The 24,661-nt window shown below is 44.1% G+C and overlaps 1 protein-coding gene across 2 annotated transcripts; it reads right to left on the minus strand.

Annotated features, from left to right (window-relative positions):
- Positions 1 to 976: 976 nt before the first annotated feature.
- Positions 977 to 24,562, minus strand: MATN3 (matrilin 3). Of its 2 annotated transcripts, XM_074581921.1 has the most exons (8): positions 24,237 to 24,562; positions 15,729 to 16,298; positions 11,948 to 12,070; positions 11,399 to 11,521; positions 10,041 to 10,163; positions 8,314 to 8,436; positions 3,690 to 3,797; positions 977 to 2,258 (listed from the first exon to the last, which is right to left on the minus strand). In XM_074581921.1, the coding sequence occupies exons 1-8, from the start codon at positions 24,427 to 24,429 to the stop codon at positions 2,203 to 2,205; spliced, it is 1,419 nt and encodes a 472-aa protein (XP_074438022.1). In that variant the 5' UTR covers positions 24,430 to 24,562; the 3' UTR covers positions 977 to 2,202. The 2 variants fall into 2 exon arrangements, with proteins under 2 accessions (XP_074438022.1, XP_074438023.1); XM_074581922.1 differs by lacking the exon at positions 10,041 to 10,163.
- Between the last annotated feature and the right edge of the window lie 99 nt (positions 24,563 to 24,661).

The raw sequence follows: 24,661 nt of genomic DNA on the forward strand, positions 1-24,661 counted from the left end.
GTAAGAACTATAAAGCAAAGCTGGCTGAATCCCTCTAAGCGTCTTAGAGCTGAATAAGATAGCTAAAGGTAATTTAGAAAATGCCTGTGGTCAGGCAGTTGGACTAGATGATTGTAGGTCACTTCCAACTGAAATTCTTTTCTATTCTGAATAAAAATAATTTTAAAATACCATCCAAAAGATTAAATTTAGTTCTTTTCATAACAGTTCTCTGCATTAAAGTTTTACTGCCCCAATAATTAAGACAGCATAATTACTTATTCCATATCAAGTTCATCTTTACTTAAAATAAAAATGTTCAATCAATAGGACATGCTGGTATGTCCAATTTTTAAGAAATCACTTATATCCTTGGAATTTTATTTGGTGCTCATAAACAAAGTGAGACAAGGTAATTGCTCAGAGGAATTGAATGTAAATACTATCATTTTTAACATAAAATGGAGTTATGAATACTAATGCATGAAACCAAGCTTGCCCAGCAGACAGCTTGCAAGACACATCTGGCCTCCAGGACAATTTTCCATTATCATATAAAATTATACATCTCGTCTGACAACTGGCCTTAGTGTAAATGGGGCTGATGTCATCCACTCCCAATTGCCAAGAAGTTGAAAAGTCTTGCATTAGATTTACAACTTGTTTATTCTTAACAATTGCGGAGGCCAAGGCATACTTCTGGCCCTGTAAATCCTTTTATAATACCCATGTTTAAGCAGAGGACATGAAAGTAAGCAAAGTAAAGTGCTGGATATAAAACTCCATGACTTACAGAAAAAAATATGCATACACAGCACTTTAAGGAAGCAAGTGTAGCATAGCAAGGTTGTCCCACGCTAAACTAATTGAACCACAGCAAATTAATATCAAATTAATAACACAAAATACTAACCACAGACCAATCCAGCAGTCTCAGAAAGTTTATAGTCTCATTTTTAGCCCTTGCTGAAGCTGTGCCACGTGTTCACCTGTGCTATTTAGCATTATATTCTAACCTAAGGTTACTGTATAGACATATCTGAAGTCTCCCTCCCATGCCCAGTGAACGTCATAACTGAACTGCCCACCGCTTTTCCTTCCAGTTGGCTGTATCTATTCTGTGCAAGGTATGAAGCAAGCACAGATGTGGTTATAGTATGTCCTCGGCATACCAGCTACCGATACAATATTTTGTGTAATTATATTGCAAAGCTCCCCAAAATATGTTGGATTTTTCAATTCTAAAAAAAAAAAAGAAGAATCATCATAGTTTTGAGTCCATCTTCAAATTTATTTATATATCGTTTTTACAGCATTTGGATGATTACAAATGCCAAGTGTGCAAAATGAGTGGATTCCTTTCACAACTAAATTTTTTAATTGTTAGCTTGTGCATTTTATCCTACAAGCCCAATTGATACAAGTAGTCCCAGTAAAGTCCGTGGTATGACAACAGGAACGACTGACTAATAACTTAAGTAAATCTTGCAGGATAAAAACCTTAAATTGGAGGATGTCTTTCATCCTTCTGAGTGTTAAACAACATTATTAATACCTGAAATTACTATTAAACCTTTTATCTGTATTAACAAAGACTTCTAGGTTTAAAATCAAACAGATCTTTTTCCAACTATGGGGATAGTATCCTGTTTAATTATGTGCATTTCTGCCATTTATGCCTTCTTTATCTTTGAGGTTTTGTTTCCTTGCTTTTGTTAAACACTTTATTTCATAACACATTCTTTAAGTCGTATACAAAAAAACTTCCAACATCAGTGTGCTGATCATACTTTATTTTATTAAAATAAGTTACAAGACCCCAAATGACTTCCCCATTTAATGGACAGATGGCCTAGGCACATTTTTTACTCTGCCTTGCCACTTCACAGTTTTATATAATGTGATATACCGTATCCATTCATTTTTTTCTGTATTTATTTATAAAATGCAGTTACTGCAGAAAAGCAGTACCCGCTGTACTACTTGTAGTACAACGTGAAGCGCAGCAGGTATAGGTAGCTTTATGGTTATGAAGTGACTACATGAAGATCCTCAGGGTCACTGCATTTTCAAGACTGTTGTCTTCCTGAAGTCTTCTTGACATTTGTCAATAATAACAAACCAACTGCTGTTTTGTAAGCTGTGCAACAAAAGAAAGCTTGCTGAACACAATAAAAAGGATTGCTTCTGAAAGATTATTTTAGAATTAAATAGAATGATAGCTCAGACGACCTGCTGTCTGCTTTGATATGCCTGCAGCTTCTCAGACACTTCATCTAGTGGTCAGTTGTTAAGGAAAATATAATAGATGGATATAATTTATAAGGTTTGGTTTATTTATACGCTTTCTCATTGCGACATTTTCAACAAACAGTCTGTTTCCTAAATGAGGTCAATACATGGCTTGAACCAGAGATTTCAAAACGTTTTAGAGATCTGACAAGGTCTGGCAACTTCCCAGATGATCTCAATAATTTCTTAGAAAGGATCTGGACCAAGTGACATTCAGGGCCGAGGAGCAGCAAGTGATTGTCTCCTCTGCTTTTCCCAGGTTGTCTTGAAAGGATGCTGGGGATACAAATTACACACTAAAGAATAACTTTGAAAGAAAACCTCAGTTCTTTGTAATAAAGTATATTCATAACTTGAAACCACCACATTTTCTTGCTTAACATTAGCTCTTTGGGGCAAAAAGATTGTTCTCTGAAGCACGTACTACTATTGAGATGACACTCCAGGTTTAATTATCTTGGTGTTCTGTTTTAACTACTTAGATTCCCTGTAATTATATATTATAATCTAAGGAAAATCAGTCTTCCCTTCACCTTTCCCAGGAAGATAAACTGAACTCCAGGGACACTGCAAGAAGAGGGATTTGCAGTTACATCTTATAAAAATAACTTTGAATTTATTCAAGAACTGGGAAAGTCTTGTGTCCTTGGCAGAAGTTTTCATTTGGCTTTCAGAGACTTTGGTGAACTGAAAAATTCATTTATCTGTATAAATAGTGAGTTAACATACAGTGTCCTGCTTTGCTCTCCACAGGCGCCACGCTGCAGTAAATGAAGCTGGCAAATTCCAGCGCAGCATAGCTGGCACCAGCCAGCCTGCACCCCGGATGTCCCGCGGACCCAAGGCTTGCCTGGTGCCTCCAGCCTCGGCACCCTGCCTCGCAGCTCCCCCATTCTCGTATATCCCAGCAGCTGGGTATTAATAAGCTAGCACATTTTCCCGGAGAAGAAGGTGGTGCGTGAAAATTGCTTGGGACAGTGCCTGTCTGCAGAGTTGGGATGCAGAGGAATAACTGCAGCAATGGTCAGACTGTTGTCACACTGCCTGTTTTGGGTGTCTTGAAAATTTTGGGACATGCACACACTACTAATAGGAGGGGTCAAAACTGAACATTTGTTGTAACAGTAAAATCATCTGGAAGAATTATGAACAAAGCAGTACTTGATGTTCAACATCATAGCATGTGTCATCTAGGTGACATGGACGTGTGCATTTTATCTGTATCTTGATACTAAAGCCCTTCATGAAATATGAAAGCATAATGGTATTTGCAACAACCAAGATTTTGCGCCATAACATTTATAAAATTAATAGGAAAATAGATTCTGTTGTGAGGTGCGTCCCTGGCTCCCATCAAAGCAGCTCCCTCTAAAATACCAGCAAAGAGCTGAATGCAGATCATGTAAGAAAAAGGATATATTTTGCGGACAGAGCTTCAAGACGTGAGGTGACTGAGTCCTGCAGGGCAGCTATGGCTTCACACTTACAGGATTCTTCAGTTGTTATGAGGCTGCTCGTTATGGCTTCTAAGGGAGAAAACAGCATTTAGAATATGACAATTACTGAACTTTTAAAACGCTTGATTCTGCGATGGGAGCTGAACTCATGCTGTGAGATTACAGCAAGCTGCAACCGAGGGCAGTCGGGAAGGAGGGACGGCAGTGAACAGGGGTCGGCGTGCAGTGAGAGATACGAGTGTCATAGTCCAGAAACAGGACAGGCAAGAGAGAGCTTGACTTTAACCCAGGAAGAAGCAGAGCAGGGAAGCAGAAGCCCGCCTACCTGGATCCTCTGCATTCTTTAAATTAGACCATTATTGAACAAAATATAAAAAGAGGCCTGAGTGCAGGGACCAACCAGCCTCCCCATCAACTCTAATTGCTGCACTAGAGTGAATCTTCCCTTCACCTGTTATCTCTCCCTGTCATCCAGACTATCCCCCATCCCAAAAGGTAGGGCACCCTGGGACATGAAATGAGTGTGTTCAAGTGATGCAGACTGAGAGGAACCTGCAGTCCAGGTCTCTGTCTTGTAAGTAGTACTTTGACCATTAGATTATCCACACAGGAAGGCCACTGGCATCACTGTAAACAGAATCTATCAAATTAGCTGTATTTAAGGCCATGACTAACTTGCTAAGCATCTCTCCAGAAGAATGATAGAATTATAAAATGGTTTGGGTTGGAAGGGACCTTTAAAGGTCATCTAGTTCAACCCCCCCTGCCATGGGCAGGGGCATCTTTCACTATATCAGGTTGCTCAAAGCCCTGTCCAACCTGACCTTGAACACTTCCAGAGATGGGACATCTGCAACGTCTCTGGGCAACCTGTTCCAGTATCTCACCACTTGCATAGTCAAGGATTTCTTCTTCATATCCAAATACATCTAATAGAATCTAAGTCAAGGTTGCTGCCCTGTCAAAGCTGGATTGTATTGGCATTTGGGGTACCCATCACTCCCAAACACAGCACTTCTGAGAATGCCTCCTGCAGTTTTGCAAGCCACGCAGGAAGGCATGTAGTGATTTTGGATACACAAGTCGGTGAGTGTCAGAAATTGGTCAGTTTACATCAGTTTCTGAGATGTGGGTGGAATTTAGATAGTCAGTAAGTCTCATATTGGGAAGGAATTATTAGAATAATTGAATTTACCACCTGGTAAAGAGTACAAAAATGAAAGCAGGAACACATGTATTAATTTTAAATACTAAGCAATAAGGTTCAGCTAAATCATCAATGTGTATCACCCCACAAGGACTCTTGGTTTGTAGCGTTGGCTATACACATGCATAGGGAGTATCATTTTTGATTCATCAAGAGGCGTAGACACAAGTCCATTCCATTGTCACATGAATATGGATGAAGGGAACAGGAACATTCAAATAGGCCCAAATGAATTTAAAATCTAGTAGAAAGGCACCGCAATATTAATTGAGGAGCCAGGTAGTATGACAGAGAAGTCATCAGTCTGTCTTAGAAAGAGAAAGTAAGCATTAACATACTCCACGTTGGTTCCATTCAATCTGTTCAATGTCTTGCCCTCAGTCTTCCAGACTTACAGGGGACCAGCCTCAGCTGTCCTTAAGAATTCCTTTTCCTCCATAATCCACCACAAAACCAGGGATGATCACAAAGGGCTCAGAGAGGTGAAAATTTCATTGTGGTATAATAACATCAGGCATCAGCTGATGGCTGTGAGTTCATAGCCACATGAAAGGCAATTGAACCTCACCTACTCCGTAAAGAAAACGGGGAGTTAAGGCAAGCTGCCCCGCTTGCGCAGGCTAAGAACAAACATACCAACAGCTACTGAAGCACAGCTACAGCACTGAGATTACTCTGCACATGAGACCAGAATAATAGGTTTCCAAAGGCGGAGCCTCTTTAAAAGAGGGCCTATAATTATGACGCATTCTTTCAACAAGTTGTCAAGAGGGATTACTTGTATGTAATACCTGTCTATTTATACATGGTTTGGTTTTTTTTTACATTGCTTGCAAAAGCAACAACAGATTATTCAATTATTTTTTTCTGTAGGTGTATAAATGCATAACGGGTCAATGCTAAACAAATTATGTGAGCATTACAAGAGCAAAGCAATAGAAATATTATAGCTGGATACAATGCATCTTTTTTTCTGAATTGTTTTAGTTGCTCTTTTAGGTTTATGCCATTGATATTTCCATTTTGCAAGGAAACTGACGGCTGCTTGAATTACAGAAAAATATAGACTAAAAGATATCAATTTCAAAAGGCTGTTCATTCCGTGTTTCACTGAAAAAAATCTATGAACAGATTCATTTCTAGGGGTGTAGAAATTCATTTGTCTTAGAGCCAATGTTGAAACTGTTGTCTCCTTGATTCCACTGAACCTGTATTCGTCCAGCTCCCTTTTTTGGAATGCTCCACCAGCTTTATGGTCAATATACAAAGAAGAGCTGTTCAAGATTCAGCTGGAGGAAGGCCAGTTCAAAATATCACATCAACATGGTTGGTTTCCAACCAACTGCCAGTTAATTTGTTATGTTTGCATTTAAATGCTCCAATGACAGATACAGATCCTCCTTGGATTATGTCTGTTTTAACGAAATTAGTTTTCCAACCAACTTTGGCAACCACCCAAGGGTACCGTGAAGTCTTCTACAGTCCTTCTGTGAAATGCAGTCTTCCAGTATTTGATAGTCAAAATCTTGGACACTCCCGTTGCCACTGGGATGCCCAACAAGTCATATAAAACATGCTGGTGTTGTGTTTTTACACTGCATCTATGTTTAAGCCCAGACCTACAAAAAATTGCTACTTGTGCAGATGGCGTTTGGCTATATCCATGTATTTTATAACTTGGTTCTTAATCAGGGTCCCTAGCCACTTGATGTAATGTCAAGTTATTCCTGCTTTGAACCAGAGATCAGACTAGGTACCTCTTGAGGTCCCTTCCAACCCAACTTTACTTATGATTCTACGTCAAATGGTGCAGAGGTTCTGCCAACAGTTGATGCCATTACTGTCCATGTGGTGAAGGGAAAGCAGCTGGTGAGTTCATGCCTGCCCCACTCACCTTGGAGGAGTGGACAAGAACATATGGTGTAGCATTGCAGTAGTTCTTCTGACACCAATTCTGTTTCCTTCTGGCCCCCCACCATCCTCTGAGTGCTGGTACACGATTGTGTCCCACGCCCCAGAGACAGATGCCCCAGAACCCTGCCTTGCCAATCCCCCCAGTTATTCCCATTTCATAAGGAAATGCAGATTATAACTGATTATTTTTTTTTAGATACAGTGAAGTCCTTAAATGTGTGGTGATAGGTAAGAATCAACTGTAGTTTTAAATCCAATAACTGCTATAACTAAACAAGAAGGATCAAACTAGCTCAGAACATTAGTGGACACTAATGAAAAGGCATTATACTTCCAGGGAGCTTCTGAGTTGATAGAACGTTTCTCAAGCAGATTAAAAGGATTTAACACGTTAAAAGAGAGGTACTTCAATAGAGAGGTACTTGAATAGATATATTCAGGGGAAAAAAAAAACCCAAACATTAAATTATTACTTGAGCATGTTTGCTCATCTGGATTTAAGGCAAAGCCTTCATAGCAGTCCCAGGCATGTGATCCACCATTGCTCGGACAGACCTGCTCAGTCGTGGCTTCCTGGTGCACATACGGCCCTTCCTACAGAATGCACTCTGGAGAAACAGTTATCCGAAAGAAAGATAACTTCTTTTAAGGCTTCCCGATGGCAATCCTTTTCCATGCTGGGAGCCTGTCCTATGTGAATCTTACCAGGAACTACTGAGATGTGTAACTGATCATGCCTTGGGGCAGCGAGATGAACTAATTGCCTCACTGGGGTCTCCCTCGGTCCTTACCTTGTACAGTCCATGCTCACTCCGACCACAGCTGCCCAACCCCACCAGATGTGAAGTGCCAGATCACCTCCAAAGGCATGCTAGGAAAAGTTTCCAGCACGCAATAACTTTACAGTAGGGAGACCAGGAAGGAAAGAAACGTTTGGGTTTTTTTTAAAATGACATTTTTACTATAACACTCAGTTAGCTGAGAAGCTAAAGAAACAAACAGCAACATGAAATTCAGGCTGGATGGGAGGACTCCACCTCAGACTGTCCCCTGCATGGTGGCACGCAGTTTCCACAGTACTGCAAAGTATGTGACTATGTGACTAACCCCTGCTCTTCTCTCTTCAATTATTTCTCAGTTCTGGGATTGCTGAATATTGGTTTGTTGTTTTTTTTTTTAAATAGAGTGAAGGCCTTAGTTATGATAAAGAAAGACCAAATGGTGAGCAGTTACTAGCACTGTCGCATATAAAGCGCTTTGTATCTCTGAATGTTACCCAAAGTGGAAAAGGCAGAGGGACATAGAACTGTCTTGTAACACTTGAATGTGTGTGAAAGTTTCTCAAACAGATCCAAATATATTAATACTGCTAATTAATAATACATACTGCTAATGAGAGCTATTCAAATACATGTACTTAGCTGGGGAGGGCATGGGTAATAGGGAACAGTAATCTGCTCTTACTTGAACAAGTCTTCTTGTCTGGGTTGAGAGTGTAGCCTTGGTAGCAGTCACAGGTGTAGAAGAGATCATCTCTCACGCAGACCTGCTCGCAGTCGTGCCTCCCAGGTGCACACATGTCCACAGCTGAGGAAGGCATTGGAGAAGAAAAGAATATTAACCAGTACCCAAACTTCAGTTTAGTTGATGTTAGTAATCCCCATTAGCAAACATATCTTCATTTGGATTCAAACCAGGATGCGTTTATTGCATGTCAGCACACAATTAGCCATAGTGGGGTACACAGAGTATGTTTTTATCTGGCTATCCACGTCACAAAATTAATACGATTTTTGGAACACTGGTGATACTTTTTTTGCAATTGTAACAGATTGCAAAAGGAACTGAACTAGCAGTGACCCAGTTACAAAATAATTATCCATAGGAATTTCAGAGAACAAGTATCTGGATTTTAAGAGAGCATTTGGCATTATTTCAGCTCTAATTGAGTTGGATAAGACACTGTTCTATGGAGTGAAAAGACCATAAACAGAAGAGTATATGTGGCTGCGAAAAAAAAGAGAGAGACGTGGCATCCGCTGCCAGTTACGAAGTGGGCACTTGATGTGTGAGGCTGATGTCTTCTGCCAAATTTAACACGTCAACTCTGAAAGGCCAAGCTGAGAAGGAGTTCCTATATTTGGATATCTTTGCAGTAAGGTCACAGTTCAATCAGGCACAGGCAAAGAAAGAAAGAAAAGACAGAAAGAAAGACAGGAAGAAAGGAAGAAAGACAGAGGGAAGAAAGGAGGGAGGGAGGGAAGGAAGGGAGGGAGGGAGGGAGGGAGGGAGGAAGGAAAGGAAGGGAGGGAGGGAAGGAAATTTAAAAAATTGGCTCCTAAACTAGGCAGGAAGAAATACTGAGGCCCTCTGGCTTCACCTCTTTGAGGTACGAGACCTATGACTTAACTGGAGAGATTTGCCTGGGAACCTCCTGGAATTGGAAGCCTAGGTTCAGCGCTTTGTCATACAAAATGTAGTGAGGAAAGGGATTATGATGAAATTCGAAAAAAAGGATTTTGTGTAAATAAAGCATCAGTGAGACATCCAAAGAAATGAGTGATGTTCAAATCCTAATTAAGTGAAAATGGTAGAGAATACCTATTAATTTGTAGGTACTATATATTTATATATACTTCCTTAAGTAACAGCTACATCTATGCGTCTCCACGAGAGACCAGAACTGGGAAAGAACATTTCCCTCCATCCTCTAGAGCAATAAGGAGTATTTTTTTAAGGTCCAAGCATATCCACCAGAAAGAGTGATCACACTCATGGTGATACAGACTGTAATCTCTCTCCCAGCGCAGTCCTTGTTCTCCTTCATCTCATTCCCTTGTGCTGCTTTGCTGACACAGGTACACATCGCATACTCCCACCAAATATATTATCCTTCTCCTCTCTCTGGTGGGTATGACAATTCGTGCTCCATGGGCGTGAAAATACTGTGAAGTCCTCAGGGAAATGCCAGATGGCATTTTAATGATACCAATTACAAGCTTCACGCAACTGTAGAAGAGTCATGGGTCTCAAATTATTACTGGACACACGAAGAAATAAAGTTGTGCTGCATTTTCAGGAGCTGTACAGAAACTCTTGGATAAATTATCGGAAAAATAACATAAATTAAATGGATTTTTAAAAGCCACTTGCTTTTAGCTGAACACAGTATTTCCTTAATCAGGTTTTACCTGAGCAAGTCTTCTTATCTGGATTCAGAGTGTAGCCTTCAAAGCAGCCACAGCTGTAGGATCCCTCATTGCTCAGACAGACCTGCGCACAATCATGCCTTCCAGGTGCACACGTGTCCATGGCTGCGGTGAACCACGTTTTAGAACAGAAACCTCTTAATCCCTCCCAGACGCTCAAGCGTTTTAAATGCTTCAACATTTATAAAAACAATTTAATTAGGATTCAATTCGGGATTCAGCCGGTGCCCTACTGCGTTATTATATTATGCTGCAGACAACTGAATTCAGTTACTAATTATTTAATGGAGGAGGCAGTTACTGGGACTGCAAGACATTACTATACCACATCTCATGCAATTCTGACTTTCATCATCAATTCTAACAGTCCTGAGCATCCCCAGTAAAGATGAAGCTAAAACACCATACTGAGCTGAGCGATAACCTGCCACGTGTCCAGGCAGAAGTTGCTTCTTGCAATATTAGCAGTAACTATGGTGAATCCAAATTTAACTTCATACTTTCATCCATGAGCTGAAGGCAGGCACAAAAAGCCAGGCACGGTATGTAGAAATGCTATTAAGTGGCAAAGAGATATAAAGCCTAGTGAGAAAATAAACAAACGAACAAACAAAAAAGCAGGAGCACTAGCAGATTATGTTCTCTCTTCAGAAATAAGGAGTGAAAACTTCAGTGAGAAGAATGCTTAGGAGCTCTCAAAGGGAGGGATGCACCTACCAGTTATAAAATAGCTACCCTAAGGCTGGTGCTGTGCCAAACTCCTGGATTTAAAGAAACAACTCCAGAGAAATATTTTGGGAAAAAAAAAAATTATAATAGGCAATTTTTTCAGGGGGCCAATTCAAGGAGAAGGAAAGGAAGAAGCTGCTGCCGGTGAAAGTCTGGGGTTGCTACATAGCAGAGCCCTGCGTGACTTCGGAAGCAGAAGCAGCAAGCTGTAAAAACCCCTGAGTTTCAACAGAAGAGATGGAGAGAACGGGAGAAAATCATCAAGTTTTAAGTTCTCTAGGGACTTAGTGGCACTCACTCTCCAGTGGAGCCACAGTGCTGGTGGGCATCTCCGAAATAGGTTCATGCTCTCCCAGGGACTAAGCGATGTTAATGAATTACTGTGAAGACTATAAAATGGTAGGTAAGTGCCAAATTGCATTCTTTTAATCAACACATTTAAAGAAAAATGCAATTTTATTGTCACTGGAACCAAGGGGAAAGGCTAGAGGTGAATTCTCATTTTAAGAGTTGACGTCTGTAAGCAATTTTTCAACTAGAAATAATGAGTGTAACTCACAGGAAACATGTCTCCGTGAGTTTCATATATTAAAGTAGCCCTTAATTCTTACCTGAGCAAGTCTTCTTATCTGGATTCAGGGTGTAGCCTTCATAGCATTCACAGACGTAGGATCCGTTGTTACCCACACAGATCTGATCACACTCGTGCCTTCCAGGTGCACACATGTCCACAGCTGCAAGAGGCATGTTAGAGAAACAATTCATTGTTAATAAAAAGCAGGTTGGGATGGAGTGCATGTTCGCAATTTCGAATATATTTTAATTTGGAATCAGCTCAGAAACAGCAATAGTAATTGAAGGAATTAGAATAAGAGGTAGGAGAAAATATCTGTGCAGTGTCTACATCTGAAGACTTTGTTTTGGCATCTGGCCCTAATGAGTGCATCTTAGGCATAATAAAAAGGATGGTGGTGGAATCAAACTACATCTCACCATTACTTGCGGCAGACTTCTATATATGATTTATTATTAGATTTATTATTATTGAAGGAGATACAGAAGTTCACTCTTTCAACAGAAGTACGCGAGTAGCTTGTCAATTATGGTGTTCAAAAGTGATTTTTTTTTCTAGTGGGAAACATTTACCGAACAAGTAATACCTGAGCAGGTTCTCTTATCTGGATTGAGAGCGTAGCCTTCATAGCAGTCACAAAGGTAGGAGCCGCCGTTGCTCACGCAGACCTGCTCGCAGCCGTGATTCCCCAGCGCACACACATTCGCAGCTACGAAGGGCGTTTACAGAAAAGGCATTTCAGCCACCCCAAAGGAAAGAAACAGTCATTAATAATTTATTTTGCATACAGAAGTACATCTTGCACCTTTTGCTGGATTAGAAGTAGTAAATGTCAGTGTGGTGTCACTGTCCCAAAAAGTTACAGGCATCTTTTGCATCATTCTGTAGCCAGAAGAAAGAAAGGTCGTAAATGACCCTGGAACAACTGCACTGAAATAACTCACCACCTGAGGCGGCAGAAAGACAAGATGAACTGAAAAGGGTGCACCAGGGAGAGATTTTAAACATGTTGTAACATTACACTGGGAAAGAGAACTCAGCAATGAAAAGGACCTTCTGGCTTTTTGTATCCAGTCCCTTTCTATTACAGACAACCAGCCGAAATAATCCCAGAATTTATCAGTCACTGTCTGGCAGTTTACTAACTTCTGCTCACTGGTGTACAACCTGATTTATGAGTTCCTGTAACATGTAAACGGAAATGCAACAGAAAGTAAAATAAAATAAAATAAAATAAAATAAAATAAAATAAAATAAAATAAAATAAAATAAAATAAAATAAAATAAAATAAAATAAAATAAAATAAAATAAAAAACAAATACAATAAAACTACAACAGAAAGAGCATATAGACCAGGAGGAAGAGAAAAATGACTCGGAGGCAGTAGGATAACACACAGTCTTCTCAGGGGATGAAAAAAGTGTCTGCGTGATGATGGTCCAGATGTATCAGCCAGCAAAGCAAGCCACCAGTGCAAGATGAGTATGTGAGGGCTGCAGGTGCCTTGCTCCACGTTTAAAAAGTTAAGACCAACAGAGGATATGGAGGAAAGCTTCTACATTAATGTAGCTTTACAAGCATGTGAACCTTCTAATTGAAGGACAGAACAGAAATAATATCCTGAGAAGCTGAAACTGCAAAGTACAAAATGAGATTCGATTTTCGGGGACCCAGCTAATTCCCCAGCAGACAGTAAGGCCACCTCATCAGGCTGAGAAAACAGAGGACAGCGATACGAAAAGCAGCATGATGGATGGCAGCTGATAGAAGCATGGCAGACAAAACGACTGTTGCAATGCTGGGCTGTCCCTGCAACGCACTGTGTGTGCTGACAGTCTTCTCCTTCACAGATGGTCCAACTACATGATTAATTAACTTCTGACTAAGTTTTCTCAAGTGTATTTAGCTTTGGATCTGCTGCTTCTTTGGTCACTTCAAGATGCCCTGTTCTCTCCACAGACTGTAAAAGAAACCCAGATGCTCACTTAAACATCAATGATTTTTAGCTGACTAAATTTAGATGAGATGAAAAAGGGAAGGGGACAGGGAAAGGGGGAGGAGGAAAAAAAAAAGGTGGGGGAAAAAAGTGGGAAAGGGGAAAGAAAGAAAGAAAAGAAAGAATGAGGAAATCAAAAGGAAAAGGAGAAAAAAATGGAAAGACAAGTCTGTTGTTACCTGAGATGCTATTTACGTGAGTACTTACAATGTGGATATTGACTACTGGTAAAATCAAACTCCAAAGCAATAGTGGTGAGCTAAGAAATGAGAAGTGAGAATTCTCGAATCTTCTCATGTCTTTCTGAATGCAAGGCAACATTGCCCATTTTCCAAAACATGGAAAATTTAGATGTCCCCTACTAAGGCTGATAGAAAGCGTGTCCTGTATTTCCATCGGCAGAAAAAAATCTCAAACCAAGAGAGCATCTTTTCATTCTGCTACACCCTTGGGAATAAGAGAATTCATCTCCATGACTTATGAATAAAATCTGTGGGTCACATTTTCAACCATAACTGAGAACCTCAGACTCAAATGGTCAGATTTTTGTGGTAGGAAAGTCAAGCTTCCACTGACTTGGACACCAATTCAAGGCTAAGACTTTCCATCTTCAGGATGGTCTCATGTTGAACGATGCTCTCAGCGCATCAACAACTTGATCTTAGCCAACTATTTTGCCCCTGAACATTAGTTTTCCTGTTTTCAGTTCACTTTACAAACAAATTTATTTGCCTTGGCCAAAGCAAAGAAAATCCTAATTGTCACTGGTGAGTCTAAATTTCTGACCAAAAAGCAGTCTGGAGCTGGAAAAGACCCAGTTTACCCACGCTGCCTTACAAGACCCTCTTAGATTTATTTGGTTTGTAGGAACCTTTTGAAAAACTATTCCCTTTACCCCATTTTTGTCCATGAGCCCCATAGATGCTGGCTAATTGCATGCAGGGAACTCAGAAGTGTGTATGTGTGAGCTCTCTTTGGTTCATCCTCCAGCTTCATAGGGGCGTAATTCCTACGCTTCAGCACAATAAACAGTAGGCTTACTCTGAAGAACAAGAGATTTTTCTTTGGTGCTATGAAAGGACTTGCTTTGGCGAGAACACGGGTGGAAAATTAGTGCTGTGTTCACAGCGCACATACCTGTCCTGGTAGGTGGGCACTTGGACCCACTTCCAGCTACCAGAGAGAGGATGTGGTCACATCAGCGACACAACGTGATGTCAAGCCAAACCTCCAGGCATTTCCTATGTTAATTCTTGGGCAAAGTGTCCTGTCTACAGATGGTCCTACACATTTAGTTCATACCTAGAAAAAGAGGTCTGTTCACTCTAAACGTATTCAAAAGGTATGGTGGTCGTTTTTAGTAAGGCTCTGAAATAACAAACGGACACATTGCCAACCAAGTTCCCAAGCCAATGGCTGTTATTTTAATTCTCTTACAATGTTCTTTACACCTGATTTTACCCATTAATTGCTGGATAATTATTTTACAAGTAATTTTGTTCGAAATTTACTAGAAAAATCTACTTTTTTAATTGTCAAAAATTTCATCGTTTGATTTTTGTGAGTAGGGCTGTGTCATAGCTCCCTATCGGCTGTTCTAAATACTACAGATACCTGACCTTTTTTTTTTTTCTGTGAATGACAATAAGAACCCACACTTGGCCTAGCATCGTTAGTGGAGCTCTAGCCCAAACCAAATATACATCTTGCATTTTTCCAAGAGCAGCCCTGAAAGAGCAAAGCTAATTCAAACCATCCCACAGCTCCCTGTCTAAAACAAGGTACAGAAAAACACGGAAAAGTGCAAGTCTGGCACACTGAAAAAGCCCAGCAATGAAAGCGCAGAAAGAAAGCCCATCCCGAGATGACCTGCCGTTGTGTTTGGGCACTTTGCACCAAATTTCTCAAGCTAGCGTGGTGGTTCCCCTGCCACACTGATTTTCCGACTCCGAATCTATAAGGAGCCCTTCAGAACCACACTCCCACTCTTCCTTGCTTCCCAGCCCGATGGGAAAAGAAACGAGCAGACTGCACGGCTCCAGCATGCGCTCTCGGCAAGTCAGTAAATATATGGAGCCAAATGCTGGCCAGATTGCCCTGCTTTCTCTTGCACTAAATGGGACCCACTGCACAAGGAGGTCCACTGAAATCAGGTCTGTTACTTGCACGGTAAGGTCACTATTCAAAATGAAAGGTCATTACTTGGCCTCCACTGAATAACAGGGTTGGCGTGTTTGCCCAACGGGTGGCAAAGGAAATATTTAAATGTGATACATAACACTTCTGAAACACTTCTTTCTTAGGGAGCAGAACCACAGTAGGAGCCACAAGGAGCCAAATTACACTACCCTCTTGGACTGGCCATCTTACCACAGAAAGTCTCTCTGAATTTGGATGTCAGCTTTTCGATCACACCGTAGGTCTCCACATAAAAGACGTGTTCATCCAGCGGTTCGCTGGCCATAATCCTCAGGGACTGCATGTCTGCCCGGTCTACCCCGACTGCATAGATCTCGATGCCAGCTGCCTGGGCGCTTGCTGCCACATCTTGAACCTGGTCTTGAGGTCGTCCATCTGTCACAACAATGACCACCTTGGGGATATTGAAGGTTGCTGGCCGGGTGCCCATTTCCTCAGTGAAGACTTCATCCATGGCAGTTTGGATGGCGAGGCCGGTCATCGTGCCAGCAGACAAGGGCGCAATGCGAGATACAGCCTCCTTCATGGATGCTTTATCAAAGTAGGTCCGGAGGGGAAACTCTACCTTGACAGTGCTGGCATAATTCAGGACTGCCACGCGGGTTGTTCTTTCACCGACGTCCAGAGTATCGATCATTTCTGACAAAAAGATTTTCACTTTTTCAAACTCTTCAGGTCGGACACTACGGGAACTGTCTATGATGAAGACGAGGTCTAGGGGCCGGTTCTTGCAGGCAGAGTCTGTCAAGAAGGAAGGAGAACACTTCAGTTATCTCCTACAGAGCTCGCACCGGAGGGCAGCCAGAGCTGTCACGGCAAACTACTCCTACCAGATAGATGTTGGCACTCTTGACTCTTTAGGAAGAGGCTTAAAATGATAGTGGGCAACACATTAGAAATTCTTAAGGATTCATTTTGACAAGTAATAAGTAATGGAACACTTCTACATATTAAAAGATAGGTCCACGTTTGAGCCCACAAAACATCTAGCTATCCGTGAAACAAAGGGTTGTAGTTCACATGTAAGAGCCAACACACAAGTGATGACGATGTATAAGGATATATAAATGTACTTACTTTTTATTTTCGTAAGCCTGAATTCCATTTTTACAAGCTACAGAAACAAAATGGTAGAACAACTGGCTAGATTACATAGTGAATGGATCCTAACAATATTTTTTAAGATAGCAACAAAGTAGATTGCTGATTAGGAATTATTTCTTGTGTGTAATTCACAATCCAAAGTACACAAGAAGAAGAAATAAAGGCCAACAGGAAAAAGATGCAAATGACGCTGCGACAAAGGCTTTTTTAGAAGTTGTTACTGTTTAAAGGTTTCTAGAGCAGAGAAATAAATGAACTTATTATTTATGAAGCAGTCGTAGATGTAAAAATGAACATTTACACAAGTATTTCTAGTGTCGTGGTTTAGCCTCAGACGGCAACAAAGAACCACGTGCCGCTCCCTCGGGCCTTCGAAATACAGGAAGAATCAGAAGAAAAAGGCAAGGCTCTTGGGTTGAGACAAAGGCAGTTTAACAGAACAGCAAAGGGAACAAGAAAACAACTACAATAACACAAATAGTAACCGCTGCTCCCTGCCGGGAGGGACGCCCCAGCCTGCTCCAAACTTCGACTTCCTGCCCCCTCCCCCGGCAGCTCAGGGTGGGCATGGCTCCCATGGCATGGAATACCAGGAAAAATTAACCCTATCCCCGCCGGAACCAGGACATTATCCACCCCTTATTCCATACCATCTATGCCATGCCCAGATCTTACAGGTTCCAATGAATTGCCACCACTTTCCCCTGTCATTTATACATACATATATATTCATGCAGATATAATGCCCTTAGTTTATGGGCCATCCCTCCAAAGTGTCCGTTGAGTTCTTTTAATCCATGGCTTTGGGCTCCATCTGTTAGAACAGTCTCTCAGGGCAGGTGAGATGCTGGGTGGTGCTGGTCTGTTGCATGCTGTATTTTTCGGAGGCTGTGACTGGTGCACCCGGTGTGGCTCATGCTCACAGTCCGTGGGCTGAAGATGTAGATCTTGAGGAAGTTGCTGGGCGCCAGCTGCTGAGGTCAGTTCTTATCCCATCACCCCCGTGCCTTACTCGTAGTACAACTGATAGCAATTATAGTAATGAGGACATACAGTGACAGTGTTACTTAGTAATTAACAACACACAATTTGATTCATTGGCTATTCTCACCCAAAATCAGATCCCCATGAGGTACACATCGGACTTCCCCATCCTTCCACATCACCCACCAAGTGCACCCAGGTCCTTGGGCAAAAGCAATCCCACGGATGGGTTTGCCTTTGCCTGAGGCAGGACTAACCCAGACTGTCTTCCCTAGCATATTCTTCATGTGCACTACGGGGACTTTATCCCCTTCTACAGTACGTGGAAGTTTTGACTGGGCAGGGCCAGCCCGATTGGTAGATCCCCTGGTGTTAACTAGCCAGGTAGCTTTTGCTAAATGTGTATCCCAATGTTTTAAAGTCCGACCACCCATTGCTCTCAGTGTAGTTTTTAACAATCCATTGTATCGTTCTATCTTCCCGGAGGCTGGTGCATGATAGGGGATGTGATACACCCACTCGATACCATGCTCTTTGGCCCAGGTGTCTATGAGGCTGTTTCAGAAATGAGTCCCGTTGTCCGACTCAATTCTCTCTGGGGTACCATGTCGCCACAGGACTTGCTTTCCAAGGCCCAGGATAGTGTTCCGGGCAGTGGCACGGGGCACAGGGTATGTTTCCAGCCATCCAGTGGTTTCTTCCACCATTGTGAGCACATGGCGCTTGCCTTGACGGGTTTGTGGCAGTGTGATATAATCAATCTGCCAGGCCTCCCCATATTTATATTTCAGCCATTGCCCTCCATACCAAAGAGGCTTCAAACGCTTGGCTTGCTTGATTGCAGCGCATGTCTCACATTCGTGGATGACCTGTGCAATAGTGTCCATGGTCAAGTCCACCCCTTGGTCACGAGCCCATCTATATGTCGCATCTCTTCCTTGATGGCCTGAGAAGTCATGGGCCCACCAAGCTACGAATAGTTCACCCTTATGTTGCCAGTCCAGATCCACCTGAGCCACTTCAATCCTAGCGGCCCGATCCACCTGCTGGTTGTTCTGATGTTCCTCCGTGGCCTGATTCTTTGGTACATGGGCATCTACATGGCGTACTTTCACAACCAGATTCTCTATCCGGGCAGCAATATCTTGCCATAGGTCAGCAGTCCAGATGGGTTTGCCTCTGCGCTGCCGATTTCCCTGCTTCCACTGCTGTAACCACCCCCAGAGAGCATTTGCCACCATCCATGAGTCAGTGTAGAGATAAAGTACTGGCCATTTTCCTTGCTCAGCAATGTCCAAAGCCAGCTGAATGGCTTTCACCTCTGCAAACTGGCTCGATTCACCTTGTCCTTCACTGGCTTCTGCAACTTGTTGTGTAGGACTCCACACAGCAGCCTTCCACTTTCGATGCTTTCCCACAGTCCGGCAGGACCCATCAGTGAACAGGGCATATTTCTTCTCATTTTCTGGCAGTTTATTATATGGTGGGGCCTCTTCTGCACGCGTCACCTCCTCCTCTGGTGACATTCTGAAGTCCTTGCCTTCTGGCCAGTCCATGATCACTTCCAGAATTCCTGGGCAACTGGGGTTTCCCATTCGAGTTCGCTGCGTGATCAGTGCAATCCACTTACTCCATGTAGCATCAGTTGCATGATGTGTGGTGGGGACCCTTTCTTTGAACATCCAGCCCAGCACCGTCAGTCGAGGTGCTAAGAGGAGCTGTGCTTCTGTGCCAACCACTTCCGAAGCAGCTCGAACCCCTTCATATGCTGCCAATATCTCTTTTTCTGTTGGAGTGTAGCGGGCTTCGGATCCTCTGTATCCCCGACTCCAAAACCCTGGGGGTCGACCTCAAGTCTCCCCTGGTGCTTTCTGCCAGAGGCTCCAGGTAGGGCCGTTCTCCCCGGCTGCGGTGTAGAGCACATTTTTAACATCTTGTCCTGCCCGGACTGGCCCCAGGGCCACTGCATGGACTATTTCCTGTTTGATTTGTTCAAAAGCTTGTCGTTGCTCAGGACCCCATTTAAAATCATTCTTCTTCCGGGTTACTTGATACAGAGGGCTTACACTGAGACTGTAATCTGGGATATGCATTCTCCAAAAACCCACAATGCCTAAGAAAGCTTGTGTTTCCTTTTTACTAGTTGGTGGAGACATAGCTGCTATTTTGTTGATCACATCCATTGGAATCTGACAGCGTCCATCTTGCCATTTTATTCCTAAAAACTGGATCTCCTGCGCAGGTCCCTTGACCTTACTTCATTTTATGGCAAAACCAGCTTTCAGAAGGATTCGGACTATTTTACTCCCTTTCTCAAAAACTTCTTCTGCTGTGTTTCCCCACACAATGATGTCATCAATGTATTGCAGATGTTCTGGAGCTTCACCCTGTTCCAGTGCAGTCTGGATCAGTCCATGGCAAATGGTGGGGCTGTGCTTCCACCCCTGGGGCAGTCGATTCCAGGTGTATTGGACGCCCCTCCAAGTGAAAGCAAACTGTGGCCTGCACTCCGCTGCCAAAGGGATTGAGAAGAATGCATTCGCTATATCAATCGTGGCATACCACTTGGCTGCCTTGGACTCCAGTTCGTACTGGAGTTCTAGCACGTCCGGCACGGCAGCACTCAGCAGTGGCGTGACTTCATTCAGACCACGATAGTCTACAGTTAGCCTCCACTCTCCATTAGGGTTTTGCAACGGCCATATGGGACTGTTAAAGGGTGAGCGAGTCTTGCTGATCACTCCTTGAACCTCTAGTTGATGAATCAGCTTATGGATGGGAATCAGGGAGTCTTGGTTAGTGCGATACTGCCGCTGATGCACCGTTGTGGTAGCAATTGGCACCTGCTGTTCTTCGACCCTCAGCAGCCCCACAACAGCAGAGTCCTCCGAGAGACCAGACAAGGTAGACAGCTGTTTAACTTCCTCTGTCCCCAAGGCAGCTATGCCAAAGGCCCACCGGTACCCTTTTGGGTCCTTAAAATACCCTCTCCTGAGGTAATCTGTACCAAGGATGCATGGAGCCTCTGGGCCAGTCACAATGGGATGCTTTTACCACTCGTTCCCAGTTAGGCTCACTTCCGCCTCCCGTACAGTCAACTCTTGGGGTGCCCCTGTCACCCCAGAAATACAAATGGGTTCTGCCCCTCTATAGCTTGATGGTGTTAGGGTGCAATGTGCACCAGTGTCCACCAGAGCCTTATACTCCTGTGGGTCTGATGTGCCAGGCCATCGAGTCCACACTGTCCAATAAACCCCGTTGTCCCTTTCCTCCACCTGGCCGGAGGCAGGGCCCCTCTAATCCTGGTCATAGTATCCATTACTCACTTCCTGCAGAAATGGCTTCGAAGTTCCTTCAAGAGGATCAGAAGCAAGATCAGGCCTTCTGCTCTGTCTGGGGAACTGCCCCCTGGAAACTGGGGCGGCACTTTTCCTGGAGGGATCCCCTTTTGTGGTTGTCCTTCCTCCTTGCAACTCCTGTACCCATGTCCGCGGGGTCGAAGTAGGTTGTCCATCCCACTTCCTCATGTCCTCCCCGTGGTCCTGCAGGTAGAACCACAGGGTGCTTCGTGGTGTGTACCCTCTGTACTCTCTCTCTTGAGTGGGGAAATACCTGCTTCTAATAGCTGAGACACTGGTCTGTATGGGTGGGGAGTAGGAGATATTCTCTTCAAGTTGCTGGACCTTCTGTGACAGTTTCTCCACAGCTGAGACAAGGGGGGAAGAGAGACTTTCTTCATATCGCTGGAGCCGGCCAGCCACCTCATCCACCGTTGGTCCCTCTTCACCTTTCCATTCCATTACTGCCAGGGAGTTGGCATATGCCGATGGTGCGCTCCGTACAAACTTCCGCCACGTGGGCCTTGTGCATCGCACCTCATCAGGGTCTGTGGGTCTGTCTGCATTGTCCAAGTCATAATAAATCATCTCCCGCACGGCTAATTCTCTCAGGTACTGGATACCTCTTTCCATGGTAGTCCACTTGCTTGGCTGACATACAACATCCTCACTGAAGGGGTACCTCTCCCTCACGCCTGACAGGAGTCGTTTCCAGAGGCTGAGGGCTTGGGTCTTCTTCCCAATTGCCTTGTCAACGCCGCCTTCCCTAGACAGGGATCCCAGCTGCCTGGCCTCCCTACCCTCTAATTCCAGGCTACTGGCCCCGTTATCCCAGCACCAGGAGCAGCCAGGTGACGATGTGCTCACCTGGAAGTCGGCTAAAATCTTTTCACATATCCCGCAGCTCACTCAAGGATAGGGATCGAGTAATTATCTCTGGTTCTGCCTCTTCCTCCTGCTCTCGTGATGGCCCTGGTTCATCATCATCTCTTACTAAGCGAACTGATTTCTTTGTGTACTTCTTCTTCTGTATGGGGGCAACTGATACTGGCACGGGTTGGTTCCCTGGTTCAGCGGCAGTGGCTGCCGCAGCAGTTGCAGTAGCCGCAGTGGCTGCCACAGGGGTTGCAGTAGCTGCAGTGGCTGCCGCAGGGGTTGCAGTAGCTGCAGTGGCTGCTGGTCTGGTCTCCATCTCTTCCCCCTGAGGGTGCTGCGTAACACTGAGCAGTGCCTGGTAGATACTGGCCAGGGCCCAGCACAGCGCGGTGAGTTGTGCCTCTCTAGAATAGCCACAGCATTTTCCCTTCAAATATTCTACCACTTTATCAGGGTCCTGTAATTGTTCAGGGGTGAAGTCCCAGACCATTGGAGGCGAGTAGTTCTCTAGGTACCTGCCCATGCTCTCCCACATGCCGTGCCACCCCTGACTATCCAGCCTCGGAGCAGATCTCCGGGTAGTAGTCTTAAATAGCTGTTTAACCTTAAACAGGACCTGGAACACATTCAGCAGACATAACACTAGGAACACGCTGGTTTAAGTATCCCAAGGATATTCAAAATTGTCAAAAGCTGCCATACCTGACCCGAAGGAGAAAAGGGAGGCAAAAGATCTGGGGAAAGTGTCCCCCCCTGTTTCCCCCACAGACTGGGTGTAATTATTAATAAATTCTGAGAGACGGTGCCCAAGGTACGGACAGGACAGCAACACCACATAAACGCCCCAAAGTAACTGTCTCACAAGTGATGTTATCATCTCATAAGGCGATATTGCACAGGACAGCAAAATGATAATCCTCATCCCGCTCCCAGAAGTAACAAAAATCATCGCAGGGAGTACATAAGCCATATAGGAATTCACATAACACGGCCATGAGAACAAACCAAGCAACATGGTGAGCAGCGACTATTTGCCTAATACAATAAACGCATACAACACATTCGTTTTTTCAAGCTCTAGTTGGATTCTGTCGTTACCTCAACCCTTCGAGCCCCGCGTTGGGCACCAAAAAGGACTGTCGTGGTTTAGCCTCAGACGGCAACAAAGAAAAGAACCACGTGCCGCTTGCTCGGGCCTTCCCAATACAGGAAGAATCGGAAGAAAAGGGCAAGGCTCTTGGGTTGAGACAAAGGCAGTTTAACAGAACAGCAAAGGGAACAAGAAAACAATGACAATAACACAAATAGTAACCGCTGCTCCCTGCAGCGACCCGGGACGCCCCAGCCCGCTCCAAACTTCGACTTCATGCCCCCTCCCCGGCAGCTCAGGGTGGGCATGGCTCCCATGGCATGGAATACCAGGAAAAATTAACCCTATCCCCGCCGGAACCAGGACATCTAGCTTCTAAAATTCCTCACTGACATATAAATCTAGACTGAAAAGCCATAGCTCGGATCAGAGACAAGCGTCGCTTCTAGGAAGATGAAAAATAGTCAAGCCAGCAATAGCAGGACACCTAAAGCTGTACCCTCTCTGTCCCGACACCCTGCCCTGGCACTGACAATACCGTCAAGGGATGGATTTGTACTCCCAGTTTATGAAAAACAGACAACCCAAAAGCACAATATTTTTCCAAAAGAGACATTCCTGCTCAACAGGGCATTAAATAGCAAAATGTAAAGTGTTCAGTTTGAATATACTCCCTGAAGAGCTGTTCTGGGAACCTGACACACCTTCTCCAGCTGCTATCAAGTTGACTTTCATTATTCCATTCCAGTTAAAAAAATAGTGTATATATATATATACATATATATATATATAAATTCACACATCTCTCAATAGTAGAGGCAAAACCCAAAACCAGCACTTTTTTTTTTTTTTCAATGCATTAAAAAACATTTTTCTCTTGTGCAAGTTAAAAGGAAAGGAAAAAAATCAAATTGCACAGATAGATCTTGCTTCCCTCAGGAGACCCCGTAGTAGAGTTGATTTTGCCTTTGGACAGAGCGACGGACTGCGCAAATCTAGGATCCTTCCAGGCATATTGTATGTAATTCGACACGCATCCCGTAACTCAGTTTTTGCAGAAAGATTCAGCAGAAGGGCTTTGTGCCCTTTGGAAAGCTGAGAAAACATGAAGAAAGAGTTGTGCGTGCACGCGTAGCGTTAAGACGTGAAAAGAAAGAGAGGCACGATGTTTGCCCTACCAAAAAAAAAAAAAAAAAAAAAAAAAAAAGACCAGATCCCAGATTTGTAGGCAGAAAAATTATCTTTTTTAGATTAGGGAAAAGAATTAGATTTGGGGGCGGGGGTTACCTGGGGCGCCGGGGCGGCGGGGCGGGAGCCCCCGGGCCGGGGGCGGCAGCAGCAGCAGCAGCAGCGGCGGCAGCAGGGTCACGGCCGTGGCCAGGCAGCAGCCGGGGATGGCGAGCGGTCGCCGCATGATGCCCCCCGCCTGCTTCCCCCCAGCCCGACCCGCCGCGCCGCTTTTAAAGCTGCCGGCCGCCATCAGGGGGTGTGTGTGTGACGGAGCGGGGTGGCACCGGCTCCCCCCGCCGCCTCCGCCCCGGGTACGGCGGTCAGGAACGCGCGGGCCGCGCTCGCAGCCCCGGCCCCCCCGCCCCGGCCGCGGCAGCAGCGGCAGGGTCGGGGCTGAGCGTTGGGAACCCGCCGCACGGCCTGGGGCCGGGCTCGGCCCCGCCAGCCGGGGACGCTGAAATACAAACTCGGCCTCGTCTCCC

Source organism: Larus michahellis, chromosome 3 (genome assembly GCF_964199755.1).
Source record: "Larus michahellis chromosome 3, bLarMic1.1, whole genome shotgun sequence".
Classification (NCBI taxonomy): domain Eukaryota; kingdom Metazoa; phylum Chordata; class Aves; order Charadriiformes; family Laridae; genus Larus; species Larus michahellis.

Bases quoted from the DNA above. Each gene is read 5' to 3' on its own strand.
- MATN3 (XM_074581921.1), bottom strand. From the start codon at position 24,429: ATGGCGGCCGGCAGCTTTAAAAGCGGCGCGGCGGGTCGGGCTGGGGGG. The intron at 12,071-15,728 runs GTAAGATGGCCA...CGCCCTTCGTAG, and splicing joins ATTCAGAGAGACTTTCTGTG to CTGCGAATGTGTGTGCGCTG. The intron at 10,164-11,398 runs GTAAGAATTAAG...GGTTCACCGCAG, and splicing joins AGATAAGAAGACTTGCTCAG to CCATGGACACGTGTGCACCT.